Source organism: Cynara cardunculus (assembly GCF_001531365.2).
Source record: "Cynara cardunculus var. scolymus isolate 2C chromosome LG 17, CcrdV1, whole genome shotgun sequence".
Taxonomy (NCBI): Eukaryota; Viridiplantae; Streptophyta; class Magnoliopsida; order Asterales; family Asteraceae; genus Cynara; species Cynara cardunculus.
In genome coordinates, this window is record NC_037544.1 from 12,249,171 (window position 1) to 12,262,905 (window position 13,735).

Genomic DNA, 13,735 nt, shown 5'->3' on the forward strand with positions numbered 1-13,735 from the left:
AAACCCTTTTTGCATAAAATTTGTTACTGGTTTTTACTTGAATGTTGTTTATTTTTGGAAAGAAATCAGTTATTCAATTAAGGTTTTTATTCGGATAAGGGGTGACCGGATTAAGTCTAAACCGGACAAAGCTTGTCCGGATTACTCTTAAACCGGATAGGAGGTATCCGATTTATTCATAAATCGCTCAAGTGTTGTGCGATTTAGGGTGTTAATGAGTTTTGAAATATGTAAACCGGACAAAGGTTTTGAACGTAGAAGTATGAATACGACCAAGCATTGAGCGGTTTAGACTTAAATCGCTTAAGGGTCGTGCGGATTAGTTATAAACCGATCACATATTGAGCGGTTTAGTCTTAAAAATGTCTATTATTGGGTTTAATTATGGATTTATAAAAGGGGTATTTATATTTTTTTTAAATAAAAGATATGTTTCTACCAAGTGTGGTGACGTAAGTCTGTTTTGGTATGGAAATGGATTTGGGAAAATGTTTCTACCAAGCATGGTGACATAAGTCTGTTTTCGTATGAAACTATATTTTGGGAAACCTTCCTACCAAGCGTGAGGACGTAAGTCTGTTTTGGTATGGAAGTGGATTTTATAAAATTGTTTCTACCAAGCGTGGTGACGTAAGTCTGTTTTGGTATGAAACTTGTTTTAAGTAGTAGTTCCCCCAGACGTGGTGACTTTTGTCTGTTCTGGCTTGGAACTAGGAATGGGTACTTTCAAACGTGGTGACTTTTGTCTGTTCTGATAAGTAGCCCTGTTTTGATGAATGAATAAGGGTGGCATATCAAGGAGAGGTGTACTTGGAATAAGGGAGGCATTGTCATATGTGGATAATATTATAACTCTTATTATTATTACTAATTGGATTTAATAACTTTGAATCATCGTTTCTTTGTGACCTGATGAATTAGAGATATTATTCCTATTAGAAACAATAAGTTAGATGTTATTGAGAAGGGAAAAATGGTTTGTCATAAACGGCAACTATTGCTTTAAATCTTTCTGTTAAATATTTACAAAGGAATGGTCTAATGATTCAGAGAATCTTTGGTTACAATATTTGTTTCATATTGGGAACGTTGGATCATTAAGCAGATGTATTTTATTAATAGAACTGAGGTTCTTAAGGTTATTCTATTATACATATCATTGAGGGCTGCATTATTTGATTGTATTGCAAATATTTCTGAGCAATGATACTTTATTATAGTTTGGTGTTCATTACCCTGCATTTGCAAGGAAGGGATTTACTCACTAGACCCTTCTGGTCTAACCCTCATTTTCTGTTTAAAATTATGCAATGCAGGAATGGCGGGGTCCGGGATATTAAAGGGAAAGGAAAAATGTGATTATTTTTCTAACATGTTATCTGTTTTCGAAGATCTTCTTAAGATTGCTTATTTTGAAGATACATATTGTATTACAAGTGTTAGTACAGGATTTGTTTTGGAATTTTTCATATGTAGACTTTGTACATATAGGAATCCTTGTACTAGTGGGACCTTGGGATGTAAACTATATTTCCATGTAATGAAATATGTGTTATATGCAAATGTGGTGTTTGGGGGTGTTACACACCCACAGAGAGATTTGAAGTTTTCTGGGTTTAGCTAAGTATTACCAAAATTTTATACAAGATTTATCTCATATCACGGCATCACTGACCAAATTGACAAGAAAGAGTGTAAAGTATGAGTGGGGAGAAGATCAAATAAAAGTCTTCCAGTTACTGAAAGACAGATTGTGTAGCATGCCAATATTGTCATTACCTGAAGGTGTTAGGTCCAAGTTTTGTACCTAAATTGATTGTATCCAAGATTTATGTCCTTGTACTTATCTTGTTATATATAGGTGCTTTGTTAGATTTAGAGTGAGGTAGAAGATACAGATTGTAAGATTTCATCTTTGTAATTGTTGTTTGAATACAATTGGCACTTAAAGGTTTTCTCTCTCTAAGATTTCTACTCTCTCTACATTCATCTTATTGTGTTCTTGATTATTGATCTTTGAATCAAGAATTGTGTATTGATTAATCCAAATTGTTTATCACTTGGAATCAGAGCGGATTACAGCAGCTTAGAAATCAAACTGGATTGAATCGGATTTGAATTTGGACAAATTGGACATTTTTTATCGTATTTTTCATACTCAATGTTTTAATCAAATTTTTCATAATCTCTTTGAATTTGGATGTATGTTTGATTGATTTGTGTGCAAATTTCAATTTTGGATTGATTAGAATCATTCATTTTTAAAATTGAATTGTTTTCATGTATCAATTTTGAATCTTTGGTGTTTCATGTTTTTGAAACCGTTCTTGAGATTTTTCATCAAAATTGGACAATTTGATCTGTTTTTTATTATTTTTTGGTATTGAAAACTTGTTTGTAATCAAATTTTGAATCTATCTGTGCATATTTTGTTCAAATTGGTGTAAAATTTAGCATTTTTGGACTAATCTATGGATTTTTACTAAGTGTTTTCTTCATTGCCTGATGAACATGTTCATCAAGCAATAAGGTTCTAGTAATCGCCTGTTGAATATCATGTTGTTCGATTAATCTTGTTGTCCGATTAGTAAGAATTGGGGCATAATGATTTGTTGACAAGAGTTTTAGGGCGATAAGAAGTTTTAATCAGATAAAGTTCGTCCGATATGAATTTGAATTTGATAAGGTGTTGACCAATAAAGTGTTTTTGGTTGATAAGGTAGTATGTTTGATTGTTGATCGATAAGGGTTGATTATCAGATAAAGCATGTTCGATAAGGTGAGTGAATGATAAGTGATTTGATCAATAAGGAATTGTCCGGAAAGTTGTTTGAGTTGAGGTGTTTGATAAAGTTTGATAAGTGTTTGATTTGGTGAATTTTCTAAGTTTTGAACCATAAAAAGATCAAGTGTGGCTAATCAATTCAAAGTAATTTGAAATGGCTTTATAGATGGAAAGAGAGAATAAGGATCTGAAACAGAGAATTTCTAAACTTAAGAAGAAGTTGAAAAAGGAACAAGACAAACATATTGAATTGTTTTATGGGAACCATTCAAATCTTTGTTGGGCCAAAGATATGGTTAAGGATAATGATGAAGTTCATAAAGAAAAGAAGTTTTTACAAGAACAAATTGATGAACTTCTTTCTAGAGATCGTCATTATGAGATGCAAGAAAGAAATATCAAGTTGTTAAAGAATAATTCAGATTTAAATACAAAGGTGTTTGAAGCTGAAAAGGCATTGGATCCAGAGAGAAGAGTTTCTGAAAAAGAAAATAATAAAGTAATTGAACTAGAAAATTTGTTAGAATCTGAGAAGGAAAAGAATAACTTTTCTAATGTTAAAAAGAAGTCTGATAGTGAAAAGAACTTTAAAGAGGCAGAGAAGAATTTGTATAATGAGAGGAAGAAGTTTGATCATGAGAGGAAGAAGTTTAAAAGTAAGATTAAGATTCTTGAGATGAATAATGCAAAGCATTCAGAGAAAATATCTGGATTTGAGGAGATAATTATTTTGGAAAGTGTCAAGTTTGATAATGAGGAAAAAGAATTTGTGAAAGAGTTTGAGAAGAAATATCTGGAACTTTCTAAGAGCATTGTTGTTGAAAAGAAGAGTCTGGATGAAGAAAGAAAAACATTTGCTACTGAAAGAAAGAATACTTTGAAGAAGAATGCAGCTATGCCTAAGGAGCTGACTAAGAAAAAGAAATAGTTGGACATTGCTTCTGATAATGAGAAGGGAAATTTTGAGAAAGAAAGGACATAAATTGAAAAGGAAATAAATTTTTTTGAAAAAGAAAGATAAGATCTTGAAGGTAAAATTGCTGAAACTTTAAAGAAATTATCTGATTTAAAAATTGATATGTATCTGAGACGAATATGATATCTGAGTTTAAAAAGAAATATGCTTTAGTTACTAAAGAGATAGATCAGTTGCTAAAGAAAATAAAAGAATTTTCTGAATCAAATACTTCAAACTCAACTGATTTTCATTATAAGTGTAAAACATGCTTGAATGACAATTTTAGTGTCAAATCTAACAGTTATTCAAGTAGTTCTAAATCAATTGTTTTAAAGAACAAATCTCATATTCCAAATCATTTCTACAAAGGTTATGTGATTGAATCAGATAATCATTTTGAAAGAATGAAAAAGATTTGGATGAAGAAATCTGATGTTGAGAATACTAATGGTATGTCTTTTCAAAACTCTATGTGTAATAAGAGGTCATTTGTGCCTATGACTATTGTATCTTGTGTTGTTAAATCTATTAACCAGCTTATCAGTCTTAGTAAGAGAAGAATTAGATGTTCAACTTGTGGAACAAATGATTTCATAAACAAGAAAAAACAAATAGCTGGAATGGAAAAGGTAAGAGGAATAACAGCTGGTATGGAAACAACTGGATTAGGAATGACAGGTATGATAACAACTGGTATGGTACTTATTGCGTATATGATTTACCTGTTAAGACTACTGATGTGAAAACATCTGATCAAAATAGATGGTTTGGTACTTATAGTATATTCCAAACCAAAACTAACAAACTAAGATCCATGAAAGTATGGATACCAAAATCAGTGTAATCTATTTTGCAAGTTTGTTATGTGTTGAGCTTATTTAGAAGATTACAATCATGATAAAACTATGCTTGGTTTGAGGGGGAGTTTATGAATGTTTGTGCTTTAAAGTAGCTTTTGAACACAGTTCAGCACCTGGTCTTCAATACAGTTTCTAAACAAAGTAGTCCAGGACCTGAGCTTATTTGTTTTCAAAGAGAGTATAATGATATATATTTGAATTGTTTTGAAAGTGATATTAATTCTAGGGGGAGTTAATGGATTTTTATCATTTGGTATCAATGATCATAGTGTTAATATTATTTTTTTGATATTAGATTGGAATTTAACTGATATAATTTTTAAAGGATTTTTGAATGAAAGTGATGTCCGATAAAGTTTCAATCCGGATGAAGTTATGTCCGGTGAAGGACCAATCCGGATGATGAGGTGTTCAATGTAGTTCCTATCTGGATGATATTGTATCCGATGAAGGTTGAATCCGGTCACATACTTGAATGATGAATCATAAACTAAGTGATGAGAGTTATGACTTAAGCGATGAGTCAAAGAATTGAGCGATGAGAGGACATAATCATTGAGCGATGAGACTTTTCATGATTGATGAGTGATGTTGTTACTTGAGCGATGAGTTAGAGTTTTGAGCGATGAGAGTCTTGTAAGATTAGTGAGTGATTAAGTCTTGAGTAATGAATGATGAGTGTTGTGAGCAATGAGTATAGATAGTTGAGCGATGAGTGAGAATCTTGAGATGAGCGATGAACTCCTCTCATCGACTAGACTTTGAGAAATATTTTTTTTGCAATTCTTTTAAATCAAAAAAAATTGTATGCTTAATCTTCATATGCTTAGAAGAAGAACGACTTCTGAGTATGTTAAAATGTTTTTCAAATGTTCAAACTACTTCTTTGATCTCAAATGCTTTATGATTTTAAAAAGTGTGTTTTTAAAAGATTTTCTTGATAAACAAGTACTATTCTTGAACGGGTATTTCTTTGAGATTAAAACTTGTGTATTTTCTCATCATACTTAATTCCAGTATCTGATTCAAATGTTCTTAAAATTCGTTATTTCCACGTCTCGTATTTTCGTTGATATTTTGGTGGAAATACACTCGTTTGATATTCAAATTGTTTTTCAATGTGCGTTATTTCATGTCAATGATTCGATTCTTATTCGAAATAATAATTGTGACTTGTTATTCACACTTAAACATTCTAATCATTGTACTTTTATTGTTAAACATTGTGCGCAATGAGTCATTATGTTTAGCATTTGAATTTGTTTATTCATATTTCTAAACAAATACATTCAATGTGTTAGTTTCCAAACAACTCAGTTCAGAACCTGTTCTTCATATGACTTCTGAATAAATCAATTTAGAACTCATTCTTCATTTCTATACGAGCTTCAATGTAAATATTTCTGAAAGTGCAAGAAATGTTCTGAGTGCTAAGAATAGAAGTTTCAATGGTCAATCCAGAACTGGAAGGACCTGAAACACATTCTAGATTAGTTTTAAAAGGGAGTGTTTGAGGTAAAATGCTAAAAGATTGAGTGAGTGAGCTAAAAAGAATATGGTGAGTGTGTGACAGGACTCAAAAAAAAAATATATAGTCATTTCTAAATCGATACAGTTAACCAGGTTGCCATATAATCTATTCATTTTTATTCTTTGGAGATGAATGAAATAGATATGGACCCAGTGTCTACTACTCATGTCACCCCCATCTAGCTACTCAAGTATCTCACAAAAGGTGCTTGTTTCATAAATCAAGGAGATTTAGCACATAATCTATCTATTCTTCATTTTGAAGATTTGGATATTGAAACAAGAAAAACGCACCTCCGGTCTTCGAACTTTGTTTTGTGCAATTTGAGCTCTTTTGAGCCAAATATATAATTACTTTTTTACACTTGCACGAGTCTTTGTGATTCCATTTGCATATCTATGTGATATTGTCAGAACAGTTTGAGAAGTTAGTTATGAAATTTTACTTCAGTGATAACTAGAAGTCCTATCAGAGATTTATAATTGACAACTCTGAAAATAGGCCACACAATTATTTTTGATTGATGTGATAATAATTGCTAAATGTGCTTCTATATTAGATGATTACCAATTTTCAAGAAAATTGAGAAATTGTTCGTGCTGATAAAGATTTTTTTTCCAAAGGGGAGAGAATGTTAGTCTGACAAGGTTATCTTTCTGAAATGGAGATGTCTAGTATATCTTTGATTGTGCATGATGTTTAGGATATTCCTAATCATCATGAGGGGGAGATTATCAAAGATTATTGAGGGGGAGATTGACAAAGATATGAAGCAAAGTTTTGAAGATTTTTGTTGATTATTGAAGATTTTTCTTCTGTTGTGATCAGAGGGGAGTGAACATGAAAATTATTCCTTATTTTTTGCAAAGTAAAGAGTGAAGATTAGATATGATTTTGAAAAGAAAAGGGGAGTCTAATCAAAAGTTGAAAAGAAGATTATGTATTTGTTAAAGCAGATTTTTTAAGAGAATATTTTATTAAGTTGAGAGAAGCTGAAAAATTTTGTTTGAAGTTGATTATTTTGGGGAGAATGATTGAAGTTGTTAAAGAGTTGTTCAAAGATAAGGTGAGATTGTAAGGTTTTAAAGCTTGAACAAAGAATTCAAAGGAGCAAATTGTACAAAATTTTGAAAAGGGAAGAATGTTTATCAAAGGGGAGACTGTTTAAAGTTTGATGTAGCTGAGGGTCTGAAGATTTTTGCTGATATGTTTTTGTTTGAAGCTGCTCACAAATCTTGAATTCAAAGGGGAAGAATGTTAGGTCTAAGTTTTGTACCTAAATTGATTGTATCCAAGCTTTATGTCCTTGTGCTTATCTTGTTGTATATATAGGTGCTTTGTTAGATTTAGAGTGAGGTAAAATATACGGATTGTAAGACTTCATCTTTGTAATTGTTGTTTGAATACAATTGGCGCTTAAAAGATTTCTCTCTTTAAGATTTATACTCTCTCTACAATCATCTTATTGTGTTCTTGATTGTTGATCTTTGAATCAAGAATTGTGTATTGATTAATACAAACTGGGATTATCAGAAGGGTTAGAAGATTTTATAGTTTACAGTGATGCCTCAAAGTTGGGTCTGGATTGTGTCCTGATGCAACAAGGAAAAGTCATTGCCTATGCTTCCAGACAACTAAAAGATCACAAAAAATAGTACGCTACTCATGATATGGAACTTACAGTAGTTGTTTTTGCCTTGAAGACTTTGAGACATTATCTGTTGAGGACTAAATGTCATATTTATACAGATCATAAAAGTCTTCAACATCTGTTCAATCAGAAAAAGTTAAATACGAGGCAAAGACGATGGCACAATTAAAGCCATCACATTAAAAGTGGAAAGACGAATGTAGTGGTTGACGCACTTAGTCGAAAAGAGAATAGTGGAACAATCAAAGACATTGCATTACGAGTTAATTTGATCCCTAACATTCTTGATGAGATTTTGAGATGTCAGAATGAAGCGGTTAAAGAAGAAGATGTTAAGGCAGAAAGAATCGGAGAAATGTTAACGAACCTGGTAAAGAATGATCGTGGAATTTTATATTTCAAATGTAGAATATGGGTGCCTTATTTTGGGCATAACCATGAGATAATATTGGACGAAAGTCACAAGTTTTGATATTCAATTCACCCCAGTCCCAATAAGATGTATAGAGATTTAAAACCATTCTACTGGTGGCCGGAATTAAAAAAGGATATTGCATAGTACGTAGAACGGTGTCTGACGAGTCTACAAGTAAATATAGAACATCAATGAGCTTATGGGAATTTGCAATCATTAGAAATTCCGATGTGGAAGTGGGATCATATCACGATGGATTTTATAATGAAACTGCCGCAAACTCCGAAAGGGTATGATGCTATTTAGGTTATTGTGGATCGTCTGACAAAGTCTGCACACTTTCTACTGATTAAATAGGCATATTTGTTAGAAAGACTTGCGAAGATCTATATTGATGAGATTGTGACTAGACATGGTGTTCCGTTATCAATCATTTCAGATAGGGACCATCGGTTTACCTCGAGAGTCTGGGAAAGCTTTCAGAAAGCAATGGGATCCCAAATTCGGTTGAGTAAAGCGTATCACCCACAGACTAATGGGCAAAATGAACGAACAATACAAACCCTTGAAGATATGTTGTGAGCATGTATCATTGACTTTGGTGGTTCATGGGAGAATCATCTACATTTAATCGAATTTGCCTACAATAACAGTTATCATTCCAGCATTCAAGCAGCACCTTATGAAGTTCTATATGGTAGAAAATGTCAAACATCGTTATGCTGAAATGAGGTGGGGGAGAAATAGTTGGCCGGTCCAGAGATTGTCCAGTTAACAACTGAAAAGATAGATTGAATTCGGGAAAGAATAAAGACTGCTCGATCCCGACAAAAGAGTTATGTTGATGAGCGTCGTAAGCCGATTAAATTTCAGGTAGGAGATCGTGTAATGTTAAAAGTTTCACCTTGGAAGGGTATTGTGCATTTTGGGAAAAGAGGTAAACTGAGTCCGAGGTACATTGGGCCATTCAAAATCAGTAAACAGGTTGGTGAAGTAGCATATCAGTTAGAGCTACCAGAAGAGCTCAACGCTATTCATAACACTTTTCATGTTCCGAATTTGCAAAAGTGTTTGGCTAATCCGATTATGGTTGTACCGTTATTTGAAATTCAGATTGATGATCAGTTGAGTTTTGTGGAAACCCCACAAGCCGTCACTGATCGAAAGACTAAAATGTTGACAAATAAAGAGATAAGTCTGGTAAAGTTTAATGGCGATTTCATAAAAGGCAAGAGGCTACTTGGGAACTAGAATCCGATATGAGAACGAAATATCCCCAGCTATTTGACTGATTGAATTCTATGACAGAATTCTTTTGAGAGGAGAATATTGTGATAACCAGGTTTATTTTGATTTAAAAAGTTTGGGTGGATTTTGAATTATGACAATAAGTTGAGGTGTGTGTTTTGAAAATGGTGTTTAAAATATCTTTCATCTCACCACCTCTCTTTTTAAATATATATATATATATATAGTTTCTTTTATGCTGTTGATGCTTTATAAGAGATAAAAACTTAAAAGAAAAGTTGATGTTTTCTTGGCTACTGGATTCGAACAAACAGAAGAGAAAGAAAAAGATTTGATATGTGATTTTATCTGATTTTCATTGTTGTTTATACCTGCAATCTACTGTGTTTAGAATGTGAGTTTTATTTTAAAAAGCATCATTTGATTTGTTTTTTGGTGAAGAAACCGTATGGTTATACTTGGGTATTTTATGACTATATGATTATTATTTTTTATTAACCTGGATATCCTACCCGCTATGCGAGCCGACTAATCCCAGGGCGACCACCTGCTTTGCAGATAAACAGGAGTCACCGCATTTGAACCTTCGTGGCCACAAGGGATTTTTATTCCTTTTTGAATTTGAACATGGGACCTCCTGTACTTTTGACCTTTGGAGCCAAGCTCAAACCAATCAGGAACCACCCTTGTGGTTGACTATATGATATTTATTACCATAATTTTGGGTTTTGACATGTTATTATCAACTGATTGTAATAAGGGTGGCATAGTCAGGAGCGGTGTATTATTTGGTAATAAGGGTGGCATAATCAGGAGTTGGATATATTCTTATAATAAGGGTGGCATAATCAGGAGCTGGGTATACTGGAATAAGAGTGGCATAATCAATTTCTGGAAATGATGATTTTTGATCATGGGATATTGTTATCGCATCATTGTGAGGCGATGAGTTTGATTTTATCGCATCAATGTGATGCGATAAGTTGTGGATATTGCATCCTTGTGGTGTGACAAAGGAAGGTTATTCCATATGCTTGATGCGATGAGTTGGTTTTTCACATACTTGAGGTGCGACAAGTGTGTTTATCGCATCAATGTGGTGCGACAAGGAGTGGTTATTGCATGTGATTGATGCTATAAGTTGAGTTTATCGCATCAGTTGAATATGACAAGTTGGGGTCATCGCATTAGTTGGATGCTACAAAATGTGCTCATATATTGGTTTGATGCGAAAATTGGTGTATTATGAATTTGATGTGACAAATTGTTTATTATGTTGTTCAATGCGATAAAATGGTGACGTCTCATCTTTATGATGCGACAAAAGAAGGTTTGTTGAAATAAATCTTATTTTGATGATATCTTTGATGAAGGGTTTTTCCAAAAAAGATGATTCGGTGATTTTCATCCTGTAATTGCAAATAAGGAAATTATTCACTTAGATCTTGTGGTCTAACCCTCATTTTGTGTTTAAAAATGTGCATTACAGGACAACTATCGGTGGAAGGTAAAGGGAAAGGAAAGATGTGAAGGGGGATTATGATTGTTTTACATCTGTGGATTTTAGGAAGCTGAATATGTGCATGTACTTGCAAACGTGTTATATACAAGTCATGTACTTGGCGTGAACGAAAATTTTGTTGCTACTTTTGTATGTAACAATTTGTATATACTGAGACCAATGTGTATATTTGTATTTCATATTATATAGAATATGTAGATTCTATACAAATATAGATTTGAGGGTTACAATGAGCATTAAAAGTAATGATTAAGATAAAAGATGACCATGTTTGGGACTTAAATAGGTTATAAATCCTAAACCTAAAATCAATCCAATTGGGATACAATTTTCGGTTAGCATACAATATAAAATAAACCTTATTTTTTTGTTAAAAACACGTATTATATTATAGATCTGACGGTTTTTATCTATCACTATGTTGGAGCCAAGCGGGTCCGTGTGAATTACTTTGGAGAAACCCTACGTCGGTTCCTAGTTCTTCATTCAATCCATCTACAAACCGTAAAACAAAATTTTATACTCTCTATGATTTAATTTGTTCAATTTATTATATCATTGGATCCGTATGTGGGTTTTCTTTTAGAAAAGTTTTTCTATATCAATGTATTGTATCCTTTGATCAAAATTTTATTTTTCCATGGCATTTTAGATCTCGTCACTTTAATGAAACCCTACACATACAATAAAAAGTTTTAATAAGTCCGAAATATGTAACTAATGGGCCGTTTACCTAAATGCTTACTTGGTAAATGCCTATTGTTAGGAGTCAACGGTATAATTTATTTAATTGGGTAAGATTGTAGTATATCAAAACGTATCATATGTAACAGTTTACCCGCTAAACACTTACCCGGGTAAGAGTCGTCACCCTCACTTACCGTATAAGACTCTCTATCCTTATCATCGCTCTTACGAGTAAGGTTCTTGGCCCTTGTCATGTTCATTCGGTGAGGAAAATTATCCGGTAAGTACTTACCGAGCAAGCGTTTAATAAACGACACCTAATATAGTATACAGTATACGATTTCACAGTTTAGATGATCGACCATAAACATATTTGAATTTGTTATGTTAAACGGGTTGAAATAAAGGGTTTTTGTAATCTAAAATCCAAATTGGTATTTGGGCCTGAAATGGGGTCGGATGATCCAGCCCATGCAAAAGGGAAGCTGATATCTCCTGCGAAAGCACAAACCAGCTGCCATTTTCTGAGCCTAATTGCAGGAGATACAGATCAATCGATCGATGGGGAAGAAGGCATTAGGACCCACTGGAGAGTTCTTCAGGAGAAGGGATGAATGGAGGAAGCATCCTATGCTCACAAATCAGTTCCGTCATGCCACTCCTGGCCTTGGAATCGCCCTTGTTGCTTTCGGCATCTATCTCGTTGGTGAAACTGCTTACAACAAGATCTACGCTCCTTCTCACAGCCACTCACCTTCTTCACCTTCTCACTCTCACTGAGATTGATTTCCCCTTTCAGGTCAATTTCTATTTCTATTTCTTCCCCCTTTTCCGTTTTTAGGTTATTGTTTATGCTCAACTGTGTTCTATTTATTAGATTGGGTGTTTTAAAACTTGTTATGAATCTGTTGATATATTAATTGTATTGCCTGCCGATTATCTTCGTTACTCTTTGAGGTTTTCTTATTTTTGGCTTTGAGGATTGCGTGTTTATGTTTATGTCAATAGAACATGCTACAATTTACATTATTTCATGATTTTTTTTTTTGTGTTATAGAGCATACGAAAGCAGAGGCAGTGTTAGGAATTGGGCATAGTTTTATACCAATTGCACCAAGATTGTGTTTATCTTGGATATGATCTTGCAGATTACTTGTGGAATTGTTGAAGGGAGTGTTTTGGGTAGTTTCATCTAACACCACTTAGACCTTAAACAAAATAACACCAGTGGAACTTATAATTAACCAAACCAAACCAAGCCAACCCATTATATCCTGCTTTCAAGCACGGTCCGACTTTGGGATGTACCCAGACTTGTCCTTTACCTCAAAAAGGGTATAACGACTGTTTCTTTGAACACTCTTGCCTGATAAAAGTGTGAGCGAAGAGGGAAGAAGAAAAGGAACCCAGGAGAGTAAAATATAAGCAACATAAAAAGAAGATAGAAGAAGGCACAATGAAACAAATAAAAGCTCCCCAACTTGCTTCTTCTTATCCCCACTAGCTACATCGTCCCTATACCTAAGCCTGCTTCCCTAGTTTTTGTGTCTCTAAGAACTTCAATTAAAGGTCATGTTCTCGAAAATGTCTAAGGCTGCCATGTCCATCCTCAACTACTCATCCAACGTCCTTTGCGTCCTACCCCTCCTCCTGATCCCCCTTGGCCGTCACACTTTCTACTCTCATAGTAGTCATGAACTTATAATTTATTAGCATTAGTCTTTTCACCTAATACCAAACAAAATCAGAAAGGGCCAACAACATTTATTTATCTCACAAAACTCTTGCAGGAGCTAAAATTATATCAACTCAGAGTAAGTCTAAACTTCACTTGGTGTGATAGGTCCTTCATCTTCAAGTTTCCCATCTTGTACTTTCTTCGGTTACCCTGTTTGTATGCAAAGGGTAATTGTCCATTTGTCCTAGTGGTACCCTGATTAGGAGGTCAACGATTCAAACCTCACTAAATGTGAGGAGTATGCTTGAGTAATCGTCGTATATAAATATTGGATACTGAAAGAAAAAAGAATAACGTGGCGTGAGCCAATTGCCTAGTCTTGGTATGAATGCATATTACA

General features: G+C 33.6%; 1 protein-coding gene across 1 annotated transcript; it reads left to right on the plus strand.

The window, feature by feature from the left end:
- Window positions 1-12,166: 12,166 nt before the first annotated feature.
- On the plus strand, window positions 12,167-12,452 carry LOC112500652 (NADH dehydrogenase [ubiquinone] 1 beta subcomplex subunit 3-B-like). The gene has a single exon (XM_025104187.1). It carries the CDS (start codon window positions 12,219-12,221, stop codon window positions 12,435-12,437), a length of 219 nt encoding a protein of 72 aa, XP_024959955.1. The 5' UTR covers window positions 12,167-12,218; the 3' UTR covers window positions 12,438-12,452.
- The last annotated feature ends 1,283 nt before the right edge of the window (window positions 12,453-13,735 follow it).

Excerpts from the sequence above, each read along its gene's own strand:
- LOC112500652 (XM_025104187.1), top strand. The coding sequence starts at position 12,219 with ATGGGGAAGAAGGCATTAGGACCCACTGGAGAGTTCTTCAGGAGAAGG.